The sequence below is a fragment of the Lagopus leucura genome, unplaced genomic scaffold (genome assembly GCF_019238085.1).
Source record: "Lagopus leucura isolate 7727_CA_CO unplaced genomic scaffold, USGS_WTPT01 Super-Scaffold_100001, whole genome shotgun sequence".
Taxonomy (NCBI): Eukaryota; Metazoa; Chordata; class Aves; order Galliformes; family Phasianidae; genus Lagopus; species Lagopus leucura.
This window is the reverse complement of record NW_024962262.1, coordinates 61,062,405-61,076,323: the sequence shown is the minus strand read 5'-3', so window position 1 is coordinate 61,076,323 and position 13,919 is coordinate 61,062,405. Positions and strand designations below refer to the sequence as shown.

At 37.9% G+C, this 13,919-nt stretch overlaps 1 protein-coding gene across 1 annotated transcript in view; it reads right to left on the bottom strand.

Moving 5' to 3' along the window:
• Window positions 1-1,166: 1,166 nt before the first annotated feature.
• The window catches only part of SMS (spermine synthase), a 45,452-nt gene continuing 32,699 nt past the window's right edge, over window positions 1,167-13,919 (bottom strand). The window contains exons 10-11 of the mRNA XM_042868008.1: window positions 3,917-4,032; window positions 1,167-1,824 (exon numbers count right to left, since the gene is read on the bottom strand). Coding sequence (XP_042723942.1) covers window positions 1,782-1,824; window positions 3,917-4,032 — 159 coding nt within the window. The 3' untranslated portion in view covers window positions 1,167-1,781. The remainder of the gene's footprint in view (window positions 1,825-3,916; window positions 4,033-13,919) is intronic.

Genomic DNA, 13,919 nt, shown 5'->3' with positions numbered 1-13,919 from the left:
TGGCTAAAATAGAGCTAAAACATTCAGCACTTTTCTCTCCTCCTGCTCCAAAGGAGGATCTGCTCTCTTTGGGGGTCCTTTGGGATACACAGGTTGTAGGCCAGCTGTGACCCACATTTATCTAAGAATCAGCATCAGCTAGAATTGCTTGAAACAATAAGACTAGTAGAGCACTTCTCCTTGGCTCTCCAAACTGAAAGCAGTGTAACAGTACAACTGTACATACGAAATAAAGGGCAAATTTTTACCAGCTTTTCCAGTATTCCTCTGAAATTCCACATGGATCACACCAATTTCATCAATTCAGTTTATGCATATGGAATGCAGCAAAACTCTTCCTTATTTATGGTTTATAAGTACAGATCCTAAGAGTGTGTTTTTTTTTCCATGAACAGTATCATTTTGGTTATGGGGGGGGGGGGGGAAAAAAAACACCCCCAAAAAAAAAAAGAAAAAAAGAAAAACTAGGTGTTGAAGGAAAACATAATTATGTGTTTTGAGATAGTGTATTTTATATTGTCTTGGCAATGTACAGAAATGTACAGAATGTTTACGTCCTTCCTATCTCCTCTGATGTGGAATCTTTTAAACACTGAAAGCAAACTTTTAGTACATAAGAACATTCTTATAAAAATATAACTTTTATGACAACATGATAAACAATTTAAGAAAAATGTTTTCTCTTCCAGAACAAAACTACAATGCAACCTAACTTCCAGATTTTTAAATTGCAAGTGAATAATTCAGCAAGAGCCCCACACAGTGTGGCCAGGCTAGAGAAATACAAGCTGGACTTACCCTACTGAAGCATATCTATTTGCTCCAAAACTTGTACGAAATACTGGTGCACATAAATCTAGATCACACCCCCATTTCTTTTTTGTTAAGTGAGCTTTCCTTCTTCAAGAAGCTGGTGTTTCCCATAAGGCTGAGGAATGTATGATCACAAGAACCTTAATACACTTAATTTCTTGCACTGTAGTGAGATATCAGCCTTAATTTTCATGCTGACAGTGTACCTCTATAAACTACTTTCACATCCATATCAAAATCTAAATAATCAGTAGGGCAGCAGCTAAAGATGTCCATGAGGTGAAAGGTCAAGGACTCTTCTGCAGAAGAGATGACAGCAATATGATGAATGAATGAAACTACAGGAAATAAAGTTTAAAATCAGCTTTCTAGCTTTATTCCCTTTCCAATGAAGAATGTGGGGGTATTCTTTCAGGAGGTCCCATTCCACTCTCCCACCCCTTTTTCTTTTTTTTGTTATGCCTGTCTTCTCTAAGCAGAAACACTGCAGTATCAAATTTGAACTACCAAAAAAAAGCCCTCCGTCATCAAAAGCACTACAGATTAAAAAAATAATCTGGTCAAAAATAAACAAAAAAAAAGCAAGCTCCATGGACCACCCTCAGGGATGAAATGCTCAAGATGTCTTTTTTAATCAATAAGTTTGTGAAGATCTACAAAAACTAAAGAGGATCACATTCTAAAGGTTCAGTGCATTCAGCAGCTACACAGTTTTGCTGCTTACTCATCTTTAAGTTGACTTTCAAAAATAACACCCTAGCTCATCAAAATATACATTTTTCATTTGCTTTTAAATTAAAATAACAATTAAAAAAAAAAAAAACATTTAAAAGAATTCACAATCAATAGCATGACTAAGTTTCAGGATCATCTACAGCATATAATTTAAAGGTTCCAGATGCCAATATGCACCATGTCGCAGGCCTATATGCTTCATGTAGCATGTACATTTAGAATAATCTTGATGTTCAGACTTCAGTTTGTTTCTTCCAAATAGTGTAGAACACCCACCTGGAGAAAATAAGCAGTCAAGGAAAAAAAACCCACAACAACAAAATGATGTAGTATAAAGTTAAAATGAAAGTAGCTCTTTTCACTTATCTTTCAATTATGAAAACTCACAGTTCACAGAAAGGAGGTAGATAACTCTGAAAGTGAAATCTCTCTGGATTCTCTTTTTTTTTTTTGCTCAGCAGTTGATACCCCAGTCCCCCTGACAGTAAAATCCTCTGCAAACCATTTTCTAATCCTTGCTGCAGATTTTCAGGCTGTGCACTATGCACTGCAACTGCTGAACAAACTACAGAAGTACATCAGGAAGTGCAACTAAAACTTCAGATCTCTCATCACCAAATTGGGATCCCTATCACTCACCTTGATAGCTAAGTAAGAAGCTCCAACAAGAAGGTAACATCCAGCTAACTAATTTGTGAATTCCTATCGCAGACATGACCAGACACAATTAATAACAAAATGCTCAGGAGCTGAACACTAAGTGTCCAAATATCTTACTGGGCAAACATTTAACTGCCTACTGCATCTTGAATGCCTCAACTAGGGCTCTGCTGAATGCTCATTTGAATAGATACATCTAGATTTTGCCTAGGCTTTTCTCTATAAGCTTCTGTGATGTTGGCCTCATACTTTTCAAAAAGCAGAACTTTCTATCACCTAGACTGAGCTAGGAGAAACTACAAAGCAACTACGATCTGTGTCAGTAATCTCTGCTGCTCCGCTGGTGGGAGAAGGACCCAGCTTCAACACAGACATTCAGTAGGTATGCTCAAGCCATGATTCTCTGAAGATGCTTCTGTCAACAAGGAAAACTGATCCTCAGGAACCTTCTTGCTATGCTAAGAACATGAGAAATCAGAGTTACGTAATTCCACCAGCTTCCAAATGAGCAGATGAAAGCATGAGACATGGACATCACCCTTTTTTAAAACTACAGCAACAGCAGCCAAGTTAAGTCATAGATTTCTGGAATTTAAAACATAACCAAAGTAAACTCATATGAAGACATATGTTCTCCTGTTCACACAGCGAGGTCACACACTCTCCAGATGGGAGCCTGCATGTTCATTACAGGGTCATGGTAGAGACCTCATGGACACATACGCTTTCCTTAAAATAAAACCTGTTTTTATGTCAATAGGTACTTCATTTTCAGATGAGCCACACAGCAACACTGGTAAGTACCAGAATTTCAAGCAGCAATTACACACAACTATTCTGGAAGTAGACAAAGAAAATGTAACAGTAAAATGTGATAAACTTGCTCAGCATTTTGGCTGCATTCAGGTACTCATACAGCTAATTTTCTGTCAGATTACAAAAATAAGCATTTGTATTAAGTCAAAAGATTCATTCAATTGCTCAACAGGTTTCATGAATCTAAATGAACATCACATGGTCATTTTCTGAAGAAAGATACAAAATCTGTATTTTTTAATTACTGTCACAAGTGTAATGTAAATTTCTACATCTCAGTCATCTGTGAAAATGCACGTAAATATAATCTGGACAAATGCCACCTTCTGCATGGAAATTTAAGTTTCAAGAAAGGTGATAAAAGTACAGACAAAAGGATACCAAAGGTCCAAAATCAAATCAAAAGTCAAAATTGAAAATAGTTATAACACATATCTTACTTTGGGCTAATCTGAAGTCATCAAGATAACTATTTTAGTATTCTTGTACCTATACTGCTATAAAATCAGGTTCTTAATTTAGTCAGAAAAAGTAAAAAAAAAAAAACACCTTAAAGAAAAAAAGAAGCACCTTTCATACTTACATACTTTAGGTGTGACATTCTACACTGTATAAATAATACATCTGACAATACTTGAAAACACGAAGAAAAACACAGCCTGATATTGAAAGATGGTGATCATTTCACTACCTGTGAATTTATAGCACATTAGAAAATAGTTCCTACAATTATATTCAAAATAAAATCGCAGGTTTTTTTCATAGTGAATAAATTATATTCATATTTTTGAAGGTAGAAATGCCTTTTTGCATTCAAGTTCATTACCTCCAAGCCATCTAGGCTTGCTTGATTAATACACATTCTCTACACTTCCTCAGTCTTAAAGGATACAATTCCATGTAGGAGGGAACGCACACAATTTCTTTTGAAAACTCCACAGGACAGTAAAGCCTACTAAGTTGTTCTTCATACAGAGTCAAGGCATCGGTCAGATTGATACAGTTTCCCTGAAGAAGAAAAGAAAAAAGTCTTGGTTATAATCAAGCAAAGAAGCAAAACCACAGATGAGTATATATACACTAATGAAAGGCTTCCATATACTTTAAAACCAGACAGAAGCAATTCTTAACATTTAATATTTACAAGGCAAATATTGAACAGCTTGCCTTTATCCTGCCTACAGCAAAAACAATTCGTGTATTTTCAAGAAAGAAAAAGTACGGGGCAATTATCTATCTTCTCATTAACAGAAGTAACTATTACAGTACTGCTTCCAGTTAGAACAGATCACCGTGTGTTATTTATCTGTAACATTTACTCAATAACCATTTGCTTTATGATTGCTTGAACGTATCAGTAAACAGCATTACAATATCCAGATTTTCTCTATTATTTAACATTGCCTAGGTCTTCAAACATTAGAATGCGGTATAAAAAAACCATAATCTGTTCATTTTAAATCAATTCTTCCATAAAACAATACGATAAAACAAATCACACAAGTTCCATAGCTGTAGGCCACAGTCTTAAAGTGTTGTGCATTCTTCTGGAAAAGTAGTGATTCCTTTGATTTTAGTTTTTCTTGGTTCTATGTATTACCTAAGAATAGTAATATATAATAACATATATAATCACACATATATATGTCTTTGTCTTCTCAATTCAGTGAAGTGCTAGCTTTTTTCTTAACAAAACCACCACCTATGAAAAGTTAACATATTAACTGACAAAGTGAACTGGGCATCAATAACAAAAAGACCAAAGTCTACACTGACCACTTAGCCTAAGACAATGTTCTCCATGTACCAATAAAAAGTCTAGCAAGAAAATGTTTAACTCTGTCTTCCTCGTACTCGCACACATTGCTTTCTATTTTTATTTTAAAAAGAAGTAACAACAAAAACACACACAAAAATCCACGTAATAGTTGGCATACTGTACTAAAATGACATTTTGCATTTGTCATTTGGCTACGAACTCTCCCCTGATGAGGCACTTACTACAAGTTTCAAACTGAAACAAAGCACATATCTAAATCATTTGACTGGTTAAATGAATCTCCAGGAGGATCTAAATCATTCAGCAAGAAAGTCAACCATAAGATTTCACTGTAGGATTTTCTCTTCAGTTACAACACTTCAGCTGTGAATTTCTGCTATCCTCCTTCCTCCTCTTACCTTCATTCTTTTCTACACTTTCTAATTTTCCTTGTTCTAGGACTGAAGTTTGGCTCATACAGGAAGTATTTCTTCCTTCTCTTTAGAGGATCAAGGTACATTTTCCACCTGGCTCTGCACATCTATTCTTCTGGGCTTTTACCTCCTTTGCTGAATCTGCTACTTCAGTCACGCAGGCCCACCGAAAAGTAACAGAACTACCACCTGTCCCCAAAAACAGTGCAGTTACTTGCCTCTTTTTCTTCTACGCAAATGAGTGGACATGATACTTTAACCATTGACTTTAGAGGTACATAGCAAACACAAGTTATTTGAACAATAATTTAAAAAGAAATTAAATATAGTCAGCACAGTCTACAGATGATTCAGTGTCTCAGGTACGAGGTGCTGAATACAGATCTGTCCAATGTGAACCTACTACTGCTGCAGCACAGCGATGAAAATCTCCAATTCTTGTCAAGGGGAAGAAAACGTCAGTGGTACTTAGCCTGCTGACAGTCAGCTTATTCGTGGTCTTCTCCCTCCAACCTCCTCATAAGGAATGTGCAGCTTAACAGCAGGCTCCTAATATGTAGTCTAACTATGCAGCATGCTACAGACATACAGCTGCACAAACCATGAAATCTACCCATGTGAACACTTATATCGGTCAGAATGAGTCATCTTCAGGAGACATGTATCCCCACCCTTCCCAAATGGTTGGGTTTACCAGCTTACGGTATGAATGCCTGTTACCTAGTTACAAAGTCTTTCTTCTTCAGATTTCTGATCAGTCAAAACAGAAGCACTAAGTAGGATTTCTTCAGGAGTATTTTCAGTGTAAAAAAACCCCTCAGCTTTGCATACATTTTATCACTTCTAATGGAAGAAGTAGTCCTATTACTACAGAAGACACAAAAAGACCAAAAAAAAAAAAAACAAAAAACCACAAACTTGCATGTCATGTTAGCACATACACAGTTCCTAGTAACCTAGCATACGAGCCACAGTACCACAAAATGATGACAGGAGACCCATGGCACAGAAGACTACTGTTTATCTCAGGTGAGAATACTAATTTCAATGACAGAAATACGTAGGTTGCTCTGAAAATAACGCCTCCTCTAAATATTTCGATGGAAACTATGTCAGATACAAGGAGCACAAGAAAGCTACTCGATAGAGCAAATCCTCAGTCACAAAACATTTTTTTCCAATCACCACCATTAGCTATGCATTTTCACCAGCAATGAACAACAGCCTGCATGCTCATAACAATCTGTACCAGTTAAGTTGATCCAGTCACCACTGCTGAAATGTACCACTTGCTGCCTCACTGTGCTTACACTGGTTGGATGTATCAGAAAATAATACTACAACACCTAGACAAATGCTCAGCAAGCATCAATGAATGTCAGCGGGTGCCATTTTTTCTGCATGAAGGAATTCAATGCCATACAGTGCTTCATCTGCACTTCCATGTGAAACGCCATTTTGTGAGACTGCCTCTTCACTGCCATTTGTTACATGGAAACAAAATCTGATGGAATATTGGTGGGAAGGTTCATCCTCTTCTGCCGTACCACCACCATCTGCCTCTGTCATTCTGAGCCAACATAATAAAACAGGAGGCATTTTTCCAGAGAAACCCTTGTACATGCATTAGAAAGAAAATGATCTTACAAAAAAAAAAAGAAAATTACTAATACCAACAGCTGCTTATTTCCAGAATGACCCTTCTTCTTCATGACTGGACAGGCCAAAAGGCTTCCAGCAAAAGCACTCTGTACAAGAGTTCTGCTTTTGATTTCTTTTTCTTGTGAAGTTCAGAGCATGTACAGAACAAGAAGGCCCAAGGCAACAGATTCTGCCCATAGCATAGCACAACTGTTCTGAACAACTTCTGGTAATGTTTGCACATTTTTTTCCATTATAGAACAAGATATCTTGCCCCCTCCTGCCCTCAGATAACACAAGTAACTTGTATCTGACTGAGAGAATGCAGATAGTTCAACTAAGAAGGAACTAGATTTAATTAAATACTACAGGTCTCTCTTAGGCATATCAAATTCAATACTTCTAATTCAAAATGAAGGACAAGTTCCATTAGAACTCCAGGAACAAAGGGCTCATTCTGAATACCTGCTTTACCTGTACTTCTCATTTGTAAGTCCCTCTGCTAAAACATTGCAAAACATAACTCCAAGAGATCAGTTTTTATTCAACAAATTTGCACTTCACTGTTTAACTTGTTTTGTAGAGCTCCCAGATGCTTAAAAATGGCCTTAAAATAATTAAGTGCACACAAAAGCAACTGAAAGTTAATTCTCACACAGTGAGGAACTCATAAGAGTTCAATGAATAGATGCACAGATGCTGTTACAAATAGGGCAGAGGCTGAAACAACCTGAGCTCTTATGAAAACCAATATGCCTACAGCGCATCTCCCATCAACATCATTTTTTACATATAACATCAGGCAATAAACAGAAATAAAGCTTTAATGCAAAGTTAAGATATGAGTACTAACTCAGCACAACTGCACAAAGCACAACAGACTACTGTAGCACTTGTTTAGTAACCTATTATTATCTAGGGCACTGCAGCAGTTACTTGGTTCAGCCGTCCTTTACCAAGCATATAATTTTGTTTCAACATCAGACTGAATGCAAAAGAAAGAAGCCACATACCTAAAAAACAACCTGTGTGTGTAATTTGAGTCATAAATAGAAAATACTGCTAGGTAATTTACAAAGTATGCCAGTACTATGGAGGAAGTTTAATAGGATACACAACGAGATCTAAAGTTCTTATAGACAGTTTCCCTGCCTGCTGTTTCAGTATTTATACTTCCTCCCTTTTTCATCAACTGAAATCATTGCAAACAGCATGACAAACAAATTACTGGAACAATGAAATGTGGCAATACACAATTTTACTTTTCAAATCCATGGCTTTGCAGTCTACACACTGAGATCTTACTTAATGGCTATATACTTCAACCTCACCTTCAGGACACACGCAGCAGGTTTTATAGCACCATAGAATTACGATTTTTTTGGTAATTATTCCGCTTCACTCAAGAAACAGTTGAAAATTAAGCTGACAAAACTTGTATGGACTCATATCAGTAATAAGGTATTAAAAAAAAAAATCACTATTATTCACACCTTTCTTTAACATATGAATAGCTGTATTGACTAAGACTACTGTGCTAATAATAATCTCAACTGCACTTAGATGGTCTGGCATCATTAAAATATGATGAAGGGAACTATGCCCAGAATACAATACAGGGATCAACCAGATAACATGCAGTCTTCCACATAACGAAAATAGTTAAATGGTAGAGCAACACACTTGGTCTTCTAAATAGCCACTAATTACTCAGCTAGTACGGACCAGAGTGTTTAATAAAGTTTAAAATTATGACTTAACATTTTTTATAAAGGAAATAGCAAAAGCAGCCATTTTCCCCTCATGTGGTAATCGTCAGTATCTCACAGAAATCTCACCACATTCCTCTCCCTGAAGCCCTGACTCCATTCCAAACAATTTGACAACCAAGAAATGGAGGAATGCTAGTTTTTCACCCTTAACAAGCATCCCTTTGACACAGAAGGCAGTTTAAAACTTAGCGATTACCCAATCTCGTTACCTTGCTTATGACTGACAATTCCTGAATGGCTTCACTCTTTTTGCATTCAGAGCCTGCTTGGATACATCTTGACAGCCCATGCCCATCTCCAAACACCAATTATTCTTAGCATTCTGAAGACAAATACTGTAGAAGAATCATAGAATATGCTGAGTTTGAAGGGACCCACACGGATCACTCACGGATCACTGAGTCCAGCTCTTAAAATTGCCCACCTGGTTTTGCTGGCTTTTTTTATGCCATTTTTTCCACACATTCCTGTGTTGAGCCTGGAACTGCACTCAATGACCCCACGGGTCCCTTCTGTCTCAGGATGAAAGTCTATGATTCTTGTGCACGATGCAAGTGATATCCCATGAGACGTAACAGGCAAAGGATGTCAGTTTCTAGGCTTTTACAAAGTATTGCACAATGATTTAAATAACAAATACAGTGCTGGGCAGACGATAAAAAAAACAATCCCCTAAAATAGAGTAGCAAAAAAATATGAAAACTGTTTAAATTAGCACTGGTATTTCCAGTCAACTTTACCTCACCTATAAAGCAGATGAGTTCATCAACTAGTTTGGCTAAATTTAAGTCACTATGCTTCTTCTGACTTCAGAGGGTAAACTAATGGTTTGGAAGGATATGGAATACCTGCCCATTTCCTACATATCATTTTTACACAACTTACTCTAAATGTCATTGCTTCTGGATATCTTGTCTGTCACAATATACTAGAGAAGTTTAATTTCTGCTTTTAAAAGTTTTCTATTTTATTTTGTATTAACAAAAGGAGAAGTTGAACGCAGCCTGGGTTTCCTTCCTTCCTCACTTCAGAGTGACTAACAAGCAAGGAGATACACAGAGCATCAAAGTCATCACACAGCATCAACCAAGGTCCGAGTCTTCAATGACATGGACAGCTTTTGAGAAACTAACAGAGGCAAATCCAACTGCAGGCATCTCCAATGTCCAAATGATCAATTAATGTAAAGCTGAACTCTTAGTAACTCAAGGAAATGCCTTCTCCTGAAAAACTTCCAAACAGCCTAGAAATCACAGAGATGCACAGACATTGTTCTAGCCTCTTTCTAGACAAGGAGAACACTGGTCCTTCTTTGGAAGTGATAATTAGAAAGCCCACACAATGGCCAAAAAAAGGATTTCAACTTTGGAGCAACATCGTGATGGTCTGGACACTTAGAGGGTATGGCCACATTGTATGAGTAGGCGGCCAGGATGGGATGGCCTCGTGAATGGCCATGTGTGTGGGAGAAATCTGATCCTCACACTGGTGGTTACTGCTGTTTACTGGAATGAAACCTGTGTGAGTGGTCTGAAAACGTCTCCATCTCGCCCTGGGTTAGGCTAGGAACTAGTACATTCCTGCAGGGAGGTATTTTTAAAGGTTCCACTTCTTCAACAGGCTGAAAATTACGGCCTGTTCAACCTCAAAGGATTAAATCAGCAGAGCAAAAGCTTAGCATTGAAAAAGGCATTTCCATGCCCCCCAATGAGAAGAGAAAGAGAATTGGAAAAAAAATAGGACTTGTGGGCTGAGATTAAAAAATATATATATTTACTAAGACAGAAAAGGAAAAACAGAAACAAAACATGCAATGATAAAAATACTGGGTCCAAAACGAATGCCTCCTGTTTTATGTTGGCCCATGATGACAGATGCAGATGTTGGTGGTATGGCAGTAGAGGTTGAACCTTCCCACCAATATTCCATTACATTTCGTTGCAATGCAACAGAAGACAGCAAATGGACAGTCAGTCAAAAAGATGTCTGACATGGAAGCATGGATGAAGCAAAGGGGCATCACCAAATCCCCCATGCAGAAAAAATGGCACCTACTGACTTCACAGACATTTGCTTATGGAGACCAAACAGTGGATACGAGCACAGTGAGGTGGTGAGTGGTGTGTCTCAACAGTGGCAGCAGCAAAGTGAAAGATAAGCCACGTTCTAGACATCCATGGACAGCTGTCACACTATTAAATAAAAAGCATCTCAATCAGTCCATCTGCATAAATCAGTGGATTATGATTGGGGAAAGTCAGCTTCAGTGTGTTATAAATTGATGTGGCAACATTAGAATATCATAAAGCTTACTCCAGGTGGGTCCAGCAAATGCTCACATAGGAACAGAAAGAACATCGTATACAATTTTATCAGGACCTACTCAACTAATACAAGGCTAAAGGTGATAGTCTATTGCAGCGCAATAATGCCTGACTCCATACCTGTTTGAAAACCGTGGAGTGCACTGCCAGTCTTGGCTAGACTGTCCCACCACATCCACCATATAGTCTGGATTTAGCACCTTCTGATTTCCATCTGTCCAGGCCAATAAAAGATGGGACTGCACGGGGAACATTTTCCTAGCAACAGTGCCATCGTAGCAGTTGTGGAACAGTGGGTCACTCTCACTGGTACAGATTTTAACACAGATTTGTACGTGAGGTTTGTAGACTCTTGTTAATTGCTAGTGAAAATACACAGCTAATGGTAGTGACTGCTGAAAACTGGTGTTTTGTAGCTGAGAATTTGCTTTATCAAATAGTGTTATCGCACTCTTTGTACTGCTGTTGCTTCCATGTAAATAAGAGGCATTACTTATGGAGCAACCTACATACACATCTGCAGTGCAATCACTCGTCAACCTCTGACCAACACACAGCAAGGCAATGTCTCACCACCTGCCAACCAATACCCAGCAACCCCTAAGCAGTGGCCTTCCCTCAGACAACTCCCTGTAGCTTCATAGTCCTCCAGTGCCAAATTCAGGCCAGCTGCCCTGGCTCCTCTCTGCCCTCTGCTGCCTCCTCATGAAGGCTGTGGCTCTTCCCCACTGAGTGGCCCAGCCTGGCCCAAGGTACACTCCCATCACTCAGCAACAACCAAACATCCAGACTCTATTAACACTGTCTCAGCTGAAACCAGGACATGGGATTACGCTTGTATGCAGACACAAGTGAACACAGTGAAACCTGAAGGTAAAGGTCCTTGAAACTCACTTCTCTTCATACACTGGAAACCCAGGTCCTATGAAGGTTGCAAGACTCTCAAGATAAATGATGTGGTTAAAAATATCAAGGACATGAATTGCAAGGTTACTATTTGTGCAAATAAGTTTTTGCTCTTAACAATTATTAAGATTGGTGGATATACAGAGCAATTGCAGAGGCTTTTTTTTTTTTCCAACATACTTAAGTACAGACTTACAGCAACAGAGAATGAGATCCATAAATTGTCCTTTCTATCTCACCAGAGCTGAAACAACCAAAAATGTCATTCCTTCATCCTAAAATTGGGCACATCTGTTCTTGCATCCCCTAGGAATACAAATAGTCTGAAAAGCCTTTCACCGACAGGCTCTCTAATGTTGATGAATGTTAATGCACAATGTTAGTTGCCAGTCTCCACCTTGTGGCGAAAAGATCATCTGCATAAGCATTTGGAGATAGCTTTGAGGATCACAGTGGTACCCCAAGGGAACAATCATGGTATGTGTTAGAACAGCACATGAAAGAAAGCTACAATTAAAGATTTTCAGTAACATGTGCATATTATACTTCTACGTTTCACTGCCAGTAGTATAAAAGCAACATCTCAACTTCCTTAACTCTCCCATTTCTCCTCCGTACAGTTGTTAAGATCAACTTTTGCCAGTATAAAAAAAAAAAAAAAAAGTGAAATCTCGCATAATCCTGAAGCTATTAAAGCATCTCTCAGAATGTTTAGTGTCAGGGTCAGTGTTCCATTGTTATTGCAGTTAGATTTACTCAACTTTTGTTGATGGTAGTAATGCATATAACCTAAAAGTACAGTATCTGCATTAAGACCTGCAAATTTTAGTTAAAAAAAAAAAAAAAAAAAATCAGCCTGCCAAATTTTTTATGGAATCAATTCTGCAGAAGCAGACAAACTCTCAGCCAGCTACAGCAATGGCTCCATCCATTTTGTCATCCACAGATGAAGGGGAGCCATCACATCACTTACACAATGCAATTATGTAAAAAACAGATATTTCTATGCACTGAAACTTTGGGTTTTAAAGTTAATCAAAAATGTAATATCTAACTAAGTGGATACTAGGACTTTATCCTAGTTAATGCACATGAAATTATCAAACATCTAAAAAATTCTCAAAGTTCAGAGCTACATCACAGTGCTACAAGACACTTAATTCTCAGTTACACTGCAAACAGTATGCAGAACTCTACATGGAAGTATAACTGAATGGGAACAGGAGGTTATGCCTATTTTCTTTTAGTACTGCACTGACTGCCAGTATTAGCTGCATTGTTTCCATGTTTCCAAACTACTAGCAATTGCTTTCATTTCCAGAACATCCCTAGGTTTTTCAAAAACTGTTTTTCACCAGTGTTTTTGGACTCTACAGCACTGCAGTGAGACAAAACCCGACTCTGCTTGCTGATGGTGCTCCTAAGCAATACCTGCAGTAGTTTGCTCCTTCTGATAGCATAATACACTTTTCTGTTAGAAGACAAGTTTCAAATGCCAGTACAACACAATGCCAACACAGAGAAAGCAACTACAGCTACTGGCCTGTAGCCAACAGGGTGACACTTCTGCAGCATCTTCCCTCTGATGCATTCCTTCATCATAGTGAGGCTCAGGCTATAGCAATTAAATGGAAATTCCCCCAGTCAGTTGTCTTGAGATTATTTAATATGTCTATATTTTAGAGAACAAAAAAAAACACCTCAAGAAAGTTGGTATGAAAGAGGCCAGGGGAACAACACACAAAGTATTGCTTGTTTAAGAAAAAAAAAAAAAAAAAACTTCCTTCAGCAGGTAAAATACAGCCTATTACCTAAGATTTGCATCTTAGAAGTTGACAGCTGGAACAAAAGTAACTTAAATAGACAACATTATTACACAGAACTAAAATACTCTGTCATTTAACAATCAATATATATCAGAGCATTCAAAATCTTGCACGTCCTCAGTGTGTGACTAAGATCAGTTACTCAAGTCAGCAGTAGTTCACATCTGAATTTCAGTCCACAGTCTACCTGTCAAGCTGAACCAGGGCTGCACCAGCCCCAACATGCACTGATT